Source organism: Podarcis filfolensis (assembly GCF_964270895.1).
Source record: "Podarcis filfolensis genome assembly, chromosome: 3".
Classification (NCBI taxonomy): Eukaryota; Metazoa; Chordata; class Lepidosauria; order Squamata; family Lacertidae; genus Podarcis; species Podarcis filfolensis.
The window spans coordinates 73,348,122-73,366,311 of NC_139606.1; the positions used below are offsets into that span (position 1 = coordinate 73,348,122).

General features: G+C 42.4%; 1 protein-coding gene across 1 annotated transcript; it reads left to right on the forward strand.

The window, feature by feature from the left end:
• The first annotated feature begins 5,314 nt into the window (after nt 1-5,314).
• On the forward strand, nt 5,315-13,466 carry LOC310759167 (sulfotransferase 6B1-like). The gene is made up of 7 exons (XM_083606107.1): nt 5,315-5,628; nt 6,675-6,808; nt 7,272-7,361; nt 8,233-8,359; nt 10,753-10,847; nt 11,872-12,028; nt 13,049-13,466. The coding sequence occupies exons 1-7, from the start codon at nt 5,427-5,429 to the stop codon at nt 13,177-13,179; spliced, it is 936 nt and encodes a 311-aa protein (XP_083462233.1). The 5' UTR covers nt 5,315-5,426; the 3' UTR covers nt 13,180-13,466.
• The last annotated feature ends 4,724 nt before the right edge of the window (nt 13,467-18,190 follow it).

Below are 18,190 nucleotides of genomic sequence, written 5' to 3' on the forward strand. Positions count from 1 at the left end.
AGGAGTTCTGTGTATAAAATACCTTGGCCTGAAAATGAGGTTGGCTTTCCTAATGGCAAAGAATGTATGCACAGGCTTCTGAGCATCCCTCTGGCACTTGTTTTAGACATTTTAATCTACCTTTGGACAGATGATAGTGCTCATATTCAAAATGTGATCTGAGCACCTTTCTTTGGTTTAGAGTGACACCCAGTGGTATGATAACAGACTACACTTTAGGTCCCATCTTGCTGAGCAGTTTGAAGAGCCCTTTTCGACTGACGAGGTCAAAGGCCTTTGTCAGGTCTATGAAAGTGATGTACAAGAGGCGTCTTCTGCTCTCGGTATTTCTCCTGCAGCTGACGCAGTGAAAAAATCATGCCGACTGTTGACCTCTGAGCTCTAAAGCTGCATTGTGACTTGGGATAGATCCTGTCAGTGAATGACTGTAATCTGTTGAGGCTTTCCCCACCGTAGTCAGCAGGGAACATTAGATATGGCTGGATAGTTAACATATTTCTGAAGTCGACCAGTTTGTTGTCATTTGGAAGTTTCCCCAAAGTTCTAACTAGGGATGTCTTACATTAAAACTTTGTTTTAAATGTCTCCCCTTTCCCTTTCCCTTCCCCTAAAATGAATAATTTGTAAAATCAAACGATATGGTTTCTGGATTTTGGGCAAAGAGTTGATATAAATATTCCTGGCATTGTTGGTGTATAGAGAGCCATCAAATTTTTATGTGACCCATAATGTGCCTTTCACTTACAGTCCATTAATGCAATCGCTTAGGAAAAAAGGGGTCTCTGGCAAACTTGCCATATCCAAAGAGTTCTCTGAATATACATCTGACCGTGGAGGAAAATATGTGCCTTGGACTCCTTGGCAGAATGAAGGCTAACTATGTCGGTTCAAGATGTGATCAGATAATAATCCATGCAACACACCATGCTTAATATGTATTCTCACAACCCAATATTAAAATCTTGCACTTGAAATTTACTTTCCATTGATGAAACTCGAGGGTGTTAGATTTCATGAAGGAAGTTGGGTTGTTTCAACTGCCTTCAGGTCGACGGGGAAAATGTGCATTCAACTCGTGACACAAAGACCTAGATACCATAATAAACAAGTCGGGCAGGATTCACTCAATGAACCCCGTGAGTTGAAACCCTGCACTAGGGCTTCCACTTGTGCAATGGGGTTTCCCCCCTCTCCTGCCTGCCCCACACTCCCTGTGCCTCCCCAAATTGGATTGGGGAGTCAGGAGAATCCCCAGAACAGCATATGGGTAGGGGGACAGGGGGGATTAACCGTATTTTTTGCTCTATAAGATGCACCCGACCATAAGACACACATAGTTTTAGAGGAAGAGAACAAGGAAAAAAATGTTCTCTCCCTCTCTGCTCAGTGCCTCTCCAGCAAAGCGAGAGGAGAAATGGAAGGGGCTCTGTTTCTCCTCCCGCTTCGCTGAAGGGGCGCTGCGCAGAGAGGGAAAGTTGTGCAGCGCCTCTCCAGCGAAGCAAAGCCAGGAGAGCAAGAGGGATCGGTGCGCACCCATCCCTCTTGCTCTCCTGGCTTCAGTGAAAGCTGTGCAGCCTGCATTCGCAGTGGCGTAGCGTGGGGGGTGCAGGGGGGCCGGCCGCACCGGGCGCAACATCTGGGGGTTAGGGTTAGGGGGCGCAAATCCACGGGTTAGGGGTGCAAATTACTTGCCTTGCCCCAGGTTCTGACAACCCACGCTACGCCACTGTGCATTCGCTCTATAACACACACACACACATTTCCCCTTACTTTTTAGGAGGGGAAAAGTGTGTCTTATAGAGCGAAAAATACGGTATGTTACTCTTAATCAGGGCTTTTTTTTCATCCGAAGCTCACCAGAGCTCAGCTCTGGCACCTCTCAGGTGAACACCATTGCCATTCTAAGAGAACAAGGGGAAAGTTCATGGTGAGCTCCAGCACCTCATTTTCCTAGAAAAATAGCACTGCTCTTAACCATAGAACTGACAAGCAGGGAGGTGACCTTGGACCTAATCCTGAATGGTGGCCAGAATCTGATGTCTGACGTAAGTGTTGTCAAACTGCTTAGGAACACTCACCACAATGTTACAAAATTCAACAGATATGGAAGTAGAAAGTCTGCTATCATCCAAGACAATCTGCCTTTTGTGAGGCAGCTCCATTCCCAGCAAATCTAAAGTCTAGAAACCAGTCTCACTAATTTTGTTTAAGCAACTAAAAAATGTGAAACAACCCACACTGTGTCGACAGAAGCCGAACAAAATTGTGGGAAAAGTAAACATTGTTTTGAAGAGGAGGCTTTTGGTCTTTCCATCCTGTTGGTGGCAGCACCTGAGCGACAGACAATGGTGCTCATTGTTGTCACTTTGAGATTATTTTCAGTGTGGGGTGACTGCCAATTTCTATAACTTTATTCCTCATGATGTTCATATTTAGGCTGCAATCCTAGCCACACTTACCTGGCAAGAAATCCTACTGAATTCAATGAGACTTATTTCTAAGTAGACATGGTTCGGATGGCAACCATGGTTAGTGTAAAGTAGGAGAAATCTGCAAGGAGAAATCTGATTCAACAACAGACAGTGTGTGATACAATGACACTGGATGAGGGCTTTTAAAATGGCCAAGGTCTCTCTTCATATAGGGAAAAACAAATAAATTGGTCTTCATTGGGGAAAAAAACTTTGTAGCAAACACATTCAATGTTGCATTATTACATATGTTCCGCCTGTCAGCTCATCCCTGGCTGTGATCCTATGCACAATTCCCCTCTATTTAATGAAGTGGGAGTGCATTCTGCATAAGCATGCAGAAGATTATGCCTTTAAACTGCTGTCAAGATGGAGCTAGAATGTGCTCCTTTAAAAACAGGCCAGAAGGTTTATGTTTGCTTTGAGTATTTTATTTTATTTATTTAATTTATAGAAAAATATTTATATTTATGATTTATGATACCACAGTATCATAGAAATATATCACAGTGGTTTATAACAATATAAAAACATATGGTAAAATCATAAAAGATTAAAAGCAAGTTAAAAGCAGAAGAGTTAATAACAAGCACCATGCCCATCTCTTTTATGTTTTAGCACATGCTGTGTATATCACCTTTCTGCATGGGTTATGTAACGGTTTCATAAGCATGACACCGCCTTCTCACAGTTCTCAGCAAAGGATTAAACACCATGGTGATGTAACAAGGCTCAAATGTTGATGGGATCTTTAAATGCCACTTTTGTGTCAGAAATGCTTTGCTCTTTTGTTTATTTATATAGCGTTAATCGTCTTACAACATTGTCCCTTACCACACTATGGGCAAGCAGGGCCGGCACCCTTATCAGGTGAACTGGAGCAGGTCCCTCAGGCAGCAGAATCCTGCCACTACCTGGGGTTGTGTGGTGGCAGCTTCGAGCAAGATCTCATATAAGCAGAGTTTGTTGCAAAAAATATTTCAAAATATATATATGAAAAATTATTTACAGTTGATTAGTATTTTTATATTATTTCTTGCAATTACTCTTATGATTCCCTCACCCTTTTATAACAACAGTTTTTTTTCAGTTCAGTGCAGTTCTTTTTGACATGTCTGAGTTGTTTTGCATGTTCACGTAAAAACAGGTTGGAGGACAAAATTGCTTTGCCACAAGTGGGGCCTACTGGAGTCCTTCTTTCTGCTCTCCTGATAGCTCCCATATTCAGTTTGATCTCAGCTGCTCTGGTTCATCTGTTCCAGTCTGACATGTTAGACAAGGCTGACCTCTGGCCCCCAAAATGAAGGTAAAGATGCAAGTGATTATGAACAACCGCAAAAGGTGTGGCATTTTGGCTTTACCTTGACTTTTACAATATCACAGTTACAGGTGTACCAAATACCATAGATATTACTTGCTGCATTACACATAATCACAAATGTTAAGATGAGGGTGATTTCTTCTCCCATATATCTGTCAATTTCTGTCAGTTTCCATAAACATGACTCCACATAGCAGGTTTCTCAAGGGCACCCTTTTTTATAATGGACATTTGAATGGTTGTGTTTCATTGTGTCTGCAGGGTAATGATGCGGAGTTCTCTTGCTCTTGTTCCAACCATCTCTTACCACACTTTGGCGTAAAGTCATCCATTAGATCAATCAATTGCTCCTAAAAGTTGTTCTTCAGCAAATGTCTTATGTGAAGCTTATCGTTTCACTTTTGATAAACCACCCCAGGGAGTGGGCACAAAATATTTATGCCAGGTGCCACCTCACTGGGCCAAGTGAACTAAAAATCAAAGGAAGAACTTTCTTGGACAACGCCTATAATCCTTAAATTGTGCACAGCCTCCAAATTGCTTCATAAGAGGGCTGATTTTGAACCTAAGTTGTGATATTTTTGAAATACCTGTCCATTAACTATCACATTTCTGTTCCACACAGCTTCTAGAACTTTGGCAAAACATGACACCATCCTCTCACAGTTCTCAGGAAATAATTTGATACCACAATGATGTAACAAGGCTCAAATGTTCCTGGGATGTATTAAATGTCTTCTTTTCTGCCAGAATTATTCACTCTTTTGCTTATTTGTTTTCTATAGCTATAATTGTGTTAGAAAACTCTCCCATAATGAATCAGAAACAGCATGCAGAAGAGTATCAGATAATGTGGTCTTCAATTCTTGATTCAAAATAGGCTTTCAAACAATTATCTTTAAGAAGAGGACAACATCTTACAGGGCAGCTGTCAAACTCCTTTGGGGTGGGGATACCCTGTGGATCTGACCACAGACTCCATCACACAATTCAAACAGAGGATTAGTCAGTGTTGTTCACACAAAACATAACCCACAGTCAGTAGCAGTACTGAGACAAACTCCTGCTAGAAAGAACAAATATTGTTCCCTGAAGACCAACCTTGACTGCCCAATATATAGGATAAATGCAAAGCCCTACACATAAGAATGATGCCTCTCTATTTTCTTGGCATAAATGCTTCTTTCACCCCTCAGTAATGCTGTTCTTGAATAACAGCACATCTGTATGAAATGTGAAATTACAGGCATACCCCTTCAGAGTGCAGTTGCGTTGTTTTCAGGTTATGTATTGCGCAAGTGTATCGGCGGTAATTCCATGGCACCTTATTTTTGAAAGTGTGACATTTTGAAATCAGATAGGTCTTTTGGCTAAAAAAAAGGTATTCAGTTCTTCAATTCCCCCCAACCCCTTTTGGGCCTAATCCAACACAACATTTATGAGATTACTTTCAATTACTCTGACTGGAAGTTCTTTGTATAGAGCCACATCCCTATATACAGCTGTGTGACAGAACAAGGGTTCTTCATCCGATTCTCTCTGATCACAGATCTTATTAAAAGGAAGGCTTTGGCTTTCAGCCTCTCCGCAGTGCTTTCCACTCACAGTGACTTGTGGGCAAGTAAGAGGAGAAAATGACCACACACAGGAAGAAGTTTATTGCCTTAATAGATAAGGCAATGGCTGATGCTGAAACGATGGCACCTGAAGAGCTAGTGTTTTCTTACAAGGGGCTTTTGTATCCAAGTACTGTTTGCAGCCTTGAGACCTTCAAAGCTCTTGAGTCCTTTGAAGCAAGGAGTGATGACGTTTTCCTAGCAGGATACCCCAAGTCTGGTAAATATCATTTGCTTGCTATAAACAGATGTCATGTTCAGAATAATTCTGAATGGTGGTTTGGGAGGGGTGGGAGGGGGCATAGCTCACACTGTTCAAATGAAATGTCCAAGGACCCGTCCCTGATATGTCAGAGATATCAGGGCCAAAATATGTCACAGCTATCAGGACAAATGATTTGTGATTAGGAATCAAATAATAATAATAATAATAATAATAATAATAATAATAATAATTATTATTTATTATTTGTACCCCGCCCATCTGGCTGGGTTTCCCCAGCCACTCTGGGCGGCTTCCACAAAGACCAAAAATACACTAAGATCTCACACATTAAAAACTTCCCTGAACAGGGCTGCCTTAAGATGTCTTCTGAATGTCAGGTAGTTGTTTATCTCTTTGACATCTGATGGGAGGGCATTTCCCCTCCCATCAGATGTCAAAGTAACCATGAGGGAAGAGGCAACTAGACTGCAGTGCTGGTAAGGGGTGGTTTAGCTTCTTCCTCAACAACATTTTCAGGATTAAAATGTCACCCTCCCCCCAAAAAACCCACCTTGCTCTTCTCTACTTACGCTGGTACCTGCAATATATCTATTTTCGATCAGGACTAATAGTAGATGAGGAGATTTCATGCATAAAGGGCCACTGAACTTCACTCCTTCAGTGTGACAATACTAATCTGATATTGCCACAGCCATGGCAGTTTTTTTTTTAAAAAGAAAAAAAGATCATAATCATAGGAAATCACAACCACAATATCCACTACTGCACCTGCAGTGCACATCCATCCATGCCACCAGGGGGTTTTGTTTTTAAAGTCTTTGCCTGGTGTCAAAATGACAAAAGTTTATTTTAAGAGGTGGTAATAAGACATGTGTGATATGTGTACTGTTTCCATTTTTACAATTACTTTATTAATTCATTCATTATATTTATGTACTTTGCATAAAAAGAAAAAGTTCCCTGGTACATTAGCACTGATAACTGTTTAATCATTGTAGCTGTGAGGTAAAAACGTCACATTCCCTCTCTCCACTTTTCAGGTACAAACTGGGTTGGTCAGATCCTAACAGATTTAGTACTAACATCTGCAAATAATGAAGAGACAAGTAACCTGAATAATGAAGAACTGGAAGAATTTCCTTATCTTGAAGTTGGAGATCCAGAGAAGTACCAGGTGGGTAAAAATGTGTTTACTAAGACTGCGGAAAGGGACTCTGATTTATTCCAGTGAATTCTCTTTTATTAGTGACAGCTTGTATGGTATATATAACATGATAAAGATGGCATTGTACCAGGGGATGAACTTTATATATCAATCTAGAAAGATGTTCTTTCATTCCAGAAAGATGCTGAACCATTTGCAACTATACTCTATACCATTTTCGAGCCTTTTCTTCACACAGTTGTTGAGAAAAGCTATCCCAAATGCCCTTAAATTATTTTTCTTGATCATCTTCTCTATCAACAACTTTTAGGAAGCAATCCTGTACACACCCCTGAACTCAATGGGGCTCACTCCTGAGCTTATATATATATAGGGTTGCACTTCATTGTTGATTTTCAAAGCTCTGTTTAACTTTCTGTTTGAAATGCTAAACTTTATTTACTATCTCTCTGCCCCATACAATTTACCAAAGAGAATGGCAGATTTACCCTCTCGAAGAGTCATATTTACCCACCTCACTCCTCAAAATCTTCCTGCATCGGTCTTCAAGAATAAAGCCAAGGTGAGTGATTCTTCATGGTGTGGAGAACCTGGACTGATTTAGTAAATCAGTTACAGGTAGGTAGCCGTGTTGGTCTGCCGTAGCCGAAACAAAATAAAAAAAATCATTCCAGTAGCACCTTAGAGGCCAACTAAATTTGTTATTGGTATGAGCTTTTGTGTGCGTGCACACGAAAGCTCATACCAATAACAAACTTAGTTGGTCTCTAAGGTGCTACTGGAAGGAATTTTTTTATTTAGTAAATCAGGAAATTCACGGACATATCTGGAACACTGCAGCAGCAAGCAGTGTCTGCATGGAAACTGGCAAAATGTCCGGGGGAAACGTGCAATTTCTTTGTGATTTTGCAAATTTTTCTGTCAGGAGATTCACTTTTTGAAATAAGACCACGCTAGATTTACTAAGCTCTCTAGTGGCTCATTGTCCATTTTAGAGTTTCAATGGCATGTTATGAGGTGTTCTTGTGACAGCCAGTTTTAGTCTGCTGTTGTTGCTTTGCAAGGAGCCTCACTTGGCACTAACTTGTTGACCTTTTCAGTGCTAGGTGAAAACCTTTCCATTCAACCAGGACTTCATTTAATAACTTAGGTAACCTGGGCTTTTGTTTTTTAAGTGTTTATTTCTAATTTTGAACGAGGTTTGCTTTTGTTGTATACATGTAGATTTTTATTTATGGCTTTATTTATTTTGTATTTACATTAGGTCTTCTCCTTCTCCTTTGTATTATATATTATAAGCCACAATATGTCTTGTAAGAGTTATGGGGCAGCATGCATATGCCAACAAATAAGCAAGCAAATAATATTTTTATTACAACAGTTTTGTTAAAACCAGCTTTGTAAACATTATAAATATTGTTTTTTACTTATAGATACTGCTGCTCATTAGAAATCCAAAAGATGTGGCCACCTCGTTTTACCATTTTGTCAATCGGTTATCTCCTCTTCCCTCTTACAATACCTGGGATGACTTCTTTACAGCTTTTATGAATGGACAAAGTATGTTCCCTCATTTCCCAACTGAATGCATTGAGATTTATCTGTAGATAACTATGCAAAGAAAAGCACTGTAGGCCCATCAGAATGACTGCATTAATTTGGATCAATATCATAGTTTGATCAATTTAGTCTAGGGGTAAGGGAGCTTTTTGACCTGGTGGGACAACTCTGGTCCACAACCTGGACCACAACCTGGTTGCTAACCCTGGCCCACAACACCCTGTGGACCAGGTTGGGCAAGTGAGTGGGACACCTACTCAGCCAACTGATGTCACAATCGGTTGTTGTGGGACTTGGAAATGCGAAGTCCCTTTTGGCTAAACCTCACCTTTACCTGCCCTTAAGTCAACAGGGCATGGCTTGACTAAAATAGCCTCAGAGGTGAAAAAGAAAGACTTGGCAGGCCAAATTTGGCCCACAAAATCCAGAACACTTCTGCGTCATTGGGTTGGGTTTTATTTCTTATGCTTTGAACTTAGATGACCACTATTCACCATCAATGCCCTCTCAGGAAATATGAATATGGATGTCTTGATTCATATTGGTGTGTTACCACTTCTTCCTCTTATTGTCTGTGTACTTGCTTGCTTTGTATATGGTGATTATTATATATGGTAATCATTATTATTGTTATTATTAAATTTGTATATCACCCATCATTTGTAGATTTCAGGGCAGTTCACAACATAAAAATACAATATAAAAACACAAAATACATGAAAAAACAAGAACAAAAAACACAAACCAATAAACATATTAAACCTCCCTCCCCACCACCATTTCTCACAGACACATTTAAAAGGGGTATAAGATGTTAATCAGCCAAAGGCCTGGTTGAAAAGGAACATTTTGTATCAATATCAGACTCTCCAAGTGTCTCTATTTTCCAGGAACATCTCTGATTTAGAGAAGCTGTCCCGGTTTCTGATTTTATCCCGGAATGTCCTATTTTTCTTTAGGACGTGCCTATTTCATTGGAGAAATGTTGAAGGGTATGGAATTATCTGACCCATGAGCCATCTGAAGGCAATCCTGTATAGGGAAGCTTTTAAAAAATGTTTAGTGTTTTATTATGTTTTTATATATGTTGGAAGCTGCCCAGAGTGGCTGGGGCTACTCAGCTGGGGCTACTCAGTAAGATGTGTGGGGTATAAATAGTAAAATTATCATTATGGAATGGGACATCCCCATTTTCATTGGAGAAATGTTGGAGGGTATGTAATACTCTGCTACTGCACCTTTGGGTTATTAGTCATGCTCATTACGTTACAGTATTTTTTTAAAGGAAAGAATCAGGGATAGGATTCATACTTCGTTTGACCCCATGCCCATTACAGCCACCAGTCGTTGTCTTTAATTCCAGAAGTTCAGAAAGTAGAGGCTGGGAATCTTTTTTATCTCAAGATCAGCCTTACAGGGGTCACATGCCAGTGTTTGGAGAGACCAGAGGCCAGAGAAATGTAAATTCTACCTTTGTACAGTAAACTGATCGCTATACAAACACACCCCTTTGTTCTCTATCCAGATAAGCAAAATGTGTGGGCAGAGCTGGTGTACATATTCCAGTCAGACAATGACATTCAAGGAGGGTGTGAAGCAGAACCAGAGAGGGGTGTATAGTTTGAGGAGAAAGGTGTGCGGCTCCGGAAAAGTGTGGTGTTTGAAAGGTACTGAGGGCCAGATATACAGGCTGATGTAAATGATGCTCCTCCTTCTATACCAGGGTAAGAGGGCATCTCTCTCTCATGGCCCTTGGTTAGGAAATGCCAGGCCTGCAGATTCTCCACATATATTAAGGGGCATCTAGGGGAAAACCTAGTTTGCCCATGGTTTCAAATTGCATGCTTTCTCTGGGCAGGAGTAAATAGAAGAAAAAAGGTGTATGGACAGGGCTGACTCCGCCCCCCCCCCCCACGAGACAGGGTGAAACAGAAGCCAAAGAGGTGGCACCCCGCAGGTACCCCACTCAGCACGGTGCCTCTGGAGAAGTGGCGCTTTCAAGTGAGATTTCAAGTGAGATTTCATAAGAGCTCACCAGAAACCAGTGTCTTCTCTGCCACCGTTGGGGGCATTGCCTTTTTGGCTTCCCATGGTGGCGCAGGGGCAGGGTAGTATGGCAACACATTCCCTTTTTACCTCAGATGGCAAAAAGGGGTGCACTTTCCTCTGTGTATGGAGCTATGTCTGCAGACAAATGCCGGCTCCCACGGCCTATAGAGCGAGATGAGTGTGCAACCCCAGAGTCATCCGCGACTGGACCTAACGTTCAGGGGTACCTTTACCTTTAATGAAATAACATCTACACCTGACTAGCAAAGCCTCATTATATTCAGAATGCGCAGGAATGTTTTGATCCTCAGCTAACCAGCCTTGTATTTCTATTTTTCTTGCAGTGGTCTGGGGTTCTTATTTTGACTTTGTTTTTGAATGGAATAAGCACGCTGACGATGCAAATGTCATGGCAATCACGTATGAGGAGCTGAAGGAGGTAAGTGCTTTGCTGTGTGGAGGATGCCCTGCACTTTTGGCAAAGGGCATTGCTGAATCCTGGCCATGCGGCTATAAATAGTCAAGACAACGATGCTTAGTGGTCAGCTCAACTGGAATACAGTGGTACCTCCGGTTACAAACTTAATCTGTTCCGGAGGTCCGTTCTTCACCTGAAACCGTTCTTAACATGAGCTGTGCTTTCACTAATGGGGCCTCCCACTGCTGCTGCACTGCCGCTGTACAACTTCCGCTTGCATCCCAGTGCAAAGTTCACTACCAGAAGCACCTACTTCCGGGTTAGCGAGGCTCGTTACCCGAAGCGTTCATAAGGTGGGTGGTATGTAACCCGAAGTTCCACTGTACACAAACCAATCGAAACACTTGTATTACATCAAAATGTATGTGTCTTTCTTTATAGAGATGTGTCTAGCATAAAGTAATTATAATCTTTGAGTGATATGTGATCGAATGACTAGTAAAGGCCTTAGAATCACAGCAAGCTGCCTTATATTGTGTCGGATGATTGTTCAGTGGCAGACTTTGGGCTCTCAAATTCCAGCGGCGCCCTGCGTGATACCAAAATTTCGTGACCCCGCTTCTCACTCTTCATTCTGCAGCACTTTTTAAATCCAATCATTCTACCCCATTGTTGTGGTGCCCCCTGCAGCGTGGCACCCAGTGTGACCACACCAGTCACCCCACCCTAAAAATGCTGACTGACAGTGCCTCTCCAGGGTTTCAGCCAAAGAGCATTTCTCAGCCCTACCTGGTGATTCCCAGGATTGAACTTGGGACAGATTCTCTGCTGTTGAGCTATTGGCCCTTCTTTCCTTCTATCCCTCCTTCCACAAAGTGCCTTGGTAGTTCTTACATCCTATGGTTCCTGGCAAAGCCTTCCAAGAAACCGCAGAACTGTACCCTCCATGCTTGTACATTGTAGATCCCACAATGATTACATTTTTGACAATTCCTCCAGAAACAATTAATACTTAACGTTGCATATTTTACTTTCCTTACTTCAGAATAGACCTTTGGGAGTGAAACGGATAAGTGAATTCTTTGACTTGCAACTAACTGATGACAAGATTCAAGGGGTTGTGGACAGAAGCAGTTTCAAAGCTATGAAGGAAAACGCTGGAAAAACCCATGGCGCATTTGGTGATATTCTTTTCCGCAAAGGTAAACTTCAAAGACAATGTTAATGTTCTGCTAGAGTTTAAAAATAGCTGCAACCATATAATTGCATGTCCAGGGGCTCTGGGTGCCTGGATTGTTGATATAGCTGCATTTCAGTCAAAGACAGAGCAGGAGGGAAATAGATTGGTCAGGGAGAGGAGGCCTTTCTCCCTGTCAACACTGGAACTGCTGTGGCAGTCTGATAAGAAAGAGGGTGGGAAAGAGGGAGGAGTTCTACGACTCAGCTTAAAATCCAAGCTGGAGAAGAATTTTGAGGACCACAACATTCCCCTTATGTTGAAGGCAAGTTGGTGATGAAAGGTTGGTTGATGAGTTTCATATGTGAAACTAAGGAAGTGTGGCCTCTGGAAGCATCACTAAGAGCACATCTCCTGATCTAAGGAACAGAATGGCTTGGTGGCCTCATTGTGACATTAGGAGTGGTAGTCATTTATTGAGGCTCCATCTGCAACACATATTTAAGCCATTATTTGGCTTCCCCAAAGAATTATAGGAGCTGTGGTTTGTAAAGGGCACTGGAAGTTGTTAGGAGAGCCTGTTCACCTCACAGAGCTATAGGTCTCAGAGTGGTTTAACGTTCAACCCCTCTCTTCAGGAAACTCTGGGATTTGAAGCTCTGTGAGGGGAGTAGGAGTCTCCCAACAACTCTTGTGAGCCTTAACAAACTACAGTTGCAAGAATTATTTGAGGAGAGCCATGCCTGTTTAATATTGCATTCAATGCATAGTGCAGATGAGGGCTCAGATTAGATCATTAGTCTAGCCCCATCTGGACTTTCTCAGAAGATATTTTCTCTTTACTTCAGAGTATTGCCCGGTCTTCTCTTCCCTTTCTTTGAGGAAGACACACCAGTGAGCAGATTTGGTTTTCGAAAGCAATAGCACACCAGTGGATAGGGGGAAATGTCATTAGAGCACCCTGAAACTGGAATTGCGGGAGTTGTCAACTGATCAAAACGTATTGTTGAGGATATTATTATTAATGATATTCTACTCTGTTCAGGTGGTGTTAGTGACTGGAAGAATCATTTCAGTGAAGAGCACAACCAAAAAATGGATGCAACATTTGAAGAACGCTTGGGTGGAACAGAATTGGGAAGAAAGTTAAAATATGGGGTGTACTGCAAGGCTTGAAGTCTTGACCCAGGACTCCCTCAATCCTAGAGCTAAGCTTGTTTAAACTGAGCATAATGAGGGGAGTGCCAAAGCTCAAAATGTTATGTCTGTATCTAGTAGAGATGTGCAACTCCCATCTATTTGTATAGAGGCATTTACAATTTGCATTCAGCAGTGTCCACTCTTTGCACCTGTGTACACAATAGTTCAGCTATACAAATCAAGAAGTGTGCACTCTTTCACACAAACATTTGTACATGTGAGGCTGTACCTTTTTCAGTGTAATGTGTGAACTGTCTTTTGTTACTTTGCAGTGGCGTAGCGTGGGGGGTGCAGGGGGGGCCGGCCGCACCGGGCGCAACATCTGGGGTTAGGGCAAATCCATGCGTTAGGGGGCGCAAATCCATGGGTTAGGGGGCGCAAATCCACGGGTTAGGGGGCGCAAATTACTTGCCTTGCCCCGGGTGCTGACAACCCACGCTACGCCACTGTTACTTTGTGAACATATTGTTATAGATTTAGGATAAACCCTGGAAGTTAATAAATGCTGGGTTTTGGTTATTTGTGATATGAAAGGAGAATGCAAACTGCAAAGGAATTCCTGAGCTGGCTTACGCAAACAAACCTGCTAACGTGATAAAAAGGTGTTGATGGACCATTGGGGAGAGGAATCCTTTAGCCTGGGGAGTGAGCTGTTGCCAAGGTGATGGGGTGTGTTTGAGAGGACAGGAGAGAGAGTTTTTGAGCAAGGGTTGTTGGGAGAAAGAAGGAGGAAGAAAGGGCTGAGATCCGTCTTTGGAGTGCGCTGGCTGCAGGCAGCTTATGCTGCTGCCTCTTGGAATGACTATGCTGTAAGATCTGGATTCTCTCCATGCAGACTGAAGGTGTAAATAGGTGAATAAACCATATTTCTTAAAGCATGACAGTCTCCACCGTGTCTTCTATTCTCCAAAGGGCCACAGACCCTATGTGTGTGCCTGGGACCCCATGGACTCTTGCCACTGCTTTTGTAACACTGCTATACAAGTCAAGAAGTGTGCACTCTTTCACACAAACACTTGTACATGTGAGGTGTACCCTTTTAAGTGTAATGTGTAAACTATCTTTTGTTACTTTGTGATCATATGTTGTTTTGTTTCATTCCTGCTTTGTAAGGTCATTTCATGAATGAATGAAGATTTGCTTGTGTTTTCCAGTGATTTGAATGGCAAAGTCCAGGGCCGTAGCTAGGGGGTGGTGAGGAAGGCCCCCAATGGGGGTGCAGGCGAGGCACCCCTCCCCCCAGAATCGGCTTTAAAATATGGCCATAAATATGTCTATAAATAAAAATATTGATTATTGCCTCATAAAAATGGGTTTTAAATAGAGGGGGGTTGGAGGAGACGCAGAAAGAAGAACTAATTTGTCCGTGGTTAGGGGCTGGGGGGCTCAATCTTGAAGGTTCTGCCAGGGGTGCAAGATCACCTAGCTATGGCTCTGGCAAAGTCCCAGGGAGCCTATAGTGTTTACAGTTCTGAACATAACTGTATGAAATCTGCAGGGATTGAAGGCAGGGCATCAAAATTTGAGTCAAATAGGACCAAGGGTTTTGTTTTGTTTTCGTGCCAAGCACTTTACAGTTGAAACATTTTAAAATGTTTCTGCTGCTAGACCTTCTGCTGGTGAAACTCACAAGGAATGTTGAGGTGCCCTTGAGGAAAATCTCTCCAGGCATGCGTCTGGCATCTTCATTAGACAGCTTTCAGAGAATGCTGCAGATGCAACTCTTTACCCTGGCTTTTGACCCTTGAGGTGTATGTTTTTAGGATCCACATTACCTATTAAAAAATTTAGTCTCCCAAAAACATATAGCCAAAACACAAAGCTGTCTGTTGGGGGGAAGTGTGCATAAACATGAAGAGATTGGTTAAAATATCAAATGGAAATGCATTCTATTAGGGGAAATTGCTTGCAAATATGTGTGCAAAGTCAAAAGTGCATACAAAAATGTGTATGTTTGGATAGATGCACACAAAACTGCTGATTAATTTTTAAGAGGAATTTTAAAAAGTAATAATTATGTACTGAAATGACTTGATTTGAAGACTGGAAAAATCGGAACCTGAAAGAAATGGAAACTGACAGATTCAAGCATCCCTACCTGGGTCTTACTTTTTTCCACACCTCCATGGTATCCCTGTGCTGTATGGTATACTTGGAGTCCTGGTCAATTGCAGCAAGTTGGAGACTTGATGGATGACAGAACTGGGGGCAGGAACAGACAAGAGAAACTATGGTGCCCTTATCTCTTAGAACATAGGAGTATTTAAAGGCCTATGAGTGTGCTTTCATTTTGATATATAGAATCCGTTGTCAAGGTTTTATTATAGGCATTGGCCCATAATGTGTACTTTCCTCTTCTGAAGAGCTATTTAATCATTTATTATATGCTCACAGATCCATTAATTTTCCAAACCGTTTAACAGTGATGCAACAGGTGCAAAGATCAAACATGTTTGATTTGGTCATTCTAGAACTGGCAAACAAATTAAATGACCCAGTATCTCAAATAAAAGCTCACTGAGAGGTGAACTAGATGTCAATACTGTGCAATAAGTACAGATTTCTTTGATGTGGGGTTTTTTTTTAATTACACAAATTGTCACTGCAAGTACCTATTTATCTACTTGCATTTTGATGTGCTTTCGAACTGCTAGGTTGGCAGGAGCTGGGACCGAGCAACGGGAGCTCACCTCGTCACGGGGATTTGAACCGCCTACCTTCTGATCGGCAAGTCCTAGGCTCTGTGGTTTAACCCACAGCGCCACCCGCATCTCTTCCTTTCACTGTACACTGACCCAAATTGGGAGAGCCACACCCGCAATTTGCAAAGGAAACAAAATCCCATTAAAATGGATCAAAGTTGTTTTAACAAATGCAAGTTGCCACATATGAGGGCGGGAGTGCAGGGAGAGGGTTTAATGCAGCTCAGACCCACAACATAGTGTATGTCAGGCTTCCTCGGCCCTCTAGATGTTTTTGGCCTACAACCCCTATGATCCTTAGCTAGCAGGACCAGTGGTCAGGGATGCTGGTAATTGTAGTCTCAAAACATCTGGAGGGCCGAGGTTGAGGAAGCCTGGTGAATGTGTAATGAATTCAAGCAGTCCACACTTGGCTTTTGAATGGGATTGCCTCTCCTCTCCAGTGCTGGCAATTTGTGTAAAAACCTCCAAAGCAAACTGCATTTACAGGCACAACTATATACCCATGACGGTGTACAATGCAGCGGAATTACCATAGAACTTTTGTTGATTTTGGATATTAGGTTGTAACTCGACCCATGATTAAGCATGCCTACTGAAAACATATTTGCTGTCAAGGAGCTGTCAAGCAAGCCAGGTCAACCACAGGGCAGGCACATACATGGGAGATGGGGAATGCAATTAACTTTTTATCCATAGAAAATAACAACACAGTAGAGTCCTCTGGTTCGTCTTAATCCAGCTGAGACATTGCTGAAACTGACCACTAGCTCCGCCATTCGCCCTCTAGCCTTTCATTCTGGATCCCTCACAAGCAGACGAAGGCTGCGTCAAGGGGGTGAGCGAGGAGGTTGCCTGGTCTGTTGCTCAGCAACTTGCAGGATTCTCCTTAAGCGGGGTGTCAGAGGGGGAGGAGAACCAGCAGACTGGGACTGTCCTGATGCTGTGTAGCCTCTGATTCTTCTCTTTCTGAGTCTGCACTCACACTGTGACTCTCAGCCTCTAAGCCTGTCCTGGAAGGCCCTCCTTCTGTCCCCCCCCCCCTTGATCGCTCAAACTCCCTGCTTCTAGCACCTCCCAGCTAGTCCCTTCTGCAAACTGATCTTTAGTGTTCCACCACCAGGATCCGGGATCTAAGTCATTGTCTTTTGTGTCCTCCCTGGGGGGCTCTTGGGTGGGCGGCTCCCATCACTCTTCCTCATCTAGCCATTCCTTGACATTTTTTTTCATCTGAACTTTAAGGAGATAAACCTGTTTTGAATCCAGCTGTGCTTGTTCTGTGTTGTAAATCATGCTGTTTTTATTACATTGTGTCTTAGGCTCCTTTAGAGGGAAGAACAATATATAAATACAATAAGTAAAATAATAAATGACAAAATGAAGTCAAGGAAACCAAGGTGCACGTATTTACTCATTTGGATCCAACTCCCCAAATTACAATTTAACCAGGGCTTTTTTCCAGCTGAAACTCACTGGAACTCAGTTCTGGCACCTCTCACGTGGGAGTCATTGCCATTATAAGAGAACAAGGGAGGCGCTCATGGTGAGATCCAGCACCTTTTTTTTCTAGAAAAATAGCATTGGATATAACCCAAAATGCTGGTATGTTTAATAGAAATGTGATTTATGGCTCCAGTGTCTTTATTTCTAGGGGCTCCCTTGTCTGAGTGGAGGGAATTCCATAGCACTTTTGGAGGACTGAGCTCTGCCATTGGAGACTAAAGGCCAAGCTGCACCTGTTCTTAATGGCGTCACTTGCAGTGCATGATTTCTCTCTCCCAAATAGCCAGCTGTTGGGCTACGGGGGTGGGGTGGGGGGCAGCCTCCACCATTCCTCTGCAGTTCAGTCCCTGACACCAGCATAGGGGCCCTCATTTGGATTGGGGCCCTGGTTTGGGGATGGTGGTAGGGATAATTTAGATAATTTATTACCGTCAAAGACCAGCTCGCATAACACAATAAAAACAGCGTTCATAAAGATAAAATATACAACCGGAGCAGATTGCAGCAATAGCTCATGAGTTAAAATTGAGATACATACATACACTCGTACAACTAAGATTTGGGCTTCCATAAAAATTGACCCTGAGGCACCCCAAAGGGAGACTTCAGCATTTCCCTATTTATTCTAGAGGATGATCTGTGCCTACAAATCTGGGCACAGAATCTGGCTACCAGCCAGGTCGTCTTGTGATCTTTGCCTAAGAGGAGAGAATTACCGTATTTTTTGCTCTATAAGACGCACCAGACCACAAGACGCACCTAGTTTTTGGAGGAGGAAAACA

Bases quoted from the DNA above. Each gene is read 5' to 3' on its own strand.
- LOC310759167 (XM_083606107.1), top strand. From the start codon at position 5,427: ATGACCACACACAGGAAGAAGTTTATTGCCTTAATAGATAAGGCAATG. The intron at 5,629-6,674 runs GTAAATATCATT...TCCACTTTTCAG, and splicing joins AGCAGGATACCCCAAGTCTG to GTACAAACTGGGTTGGTCAG. The intron at 12,029-13,048 runs GTAAACTTCAAA...TACTCTGTTCAG, and splicing joins TGATATTCTTTTCCGCAAAG to GTGGTGTTAGTGACTGGAAG.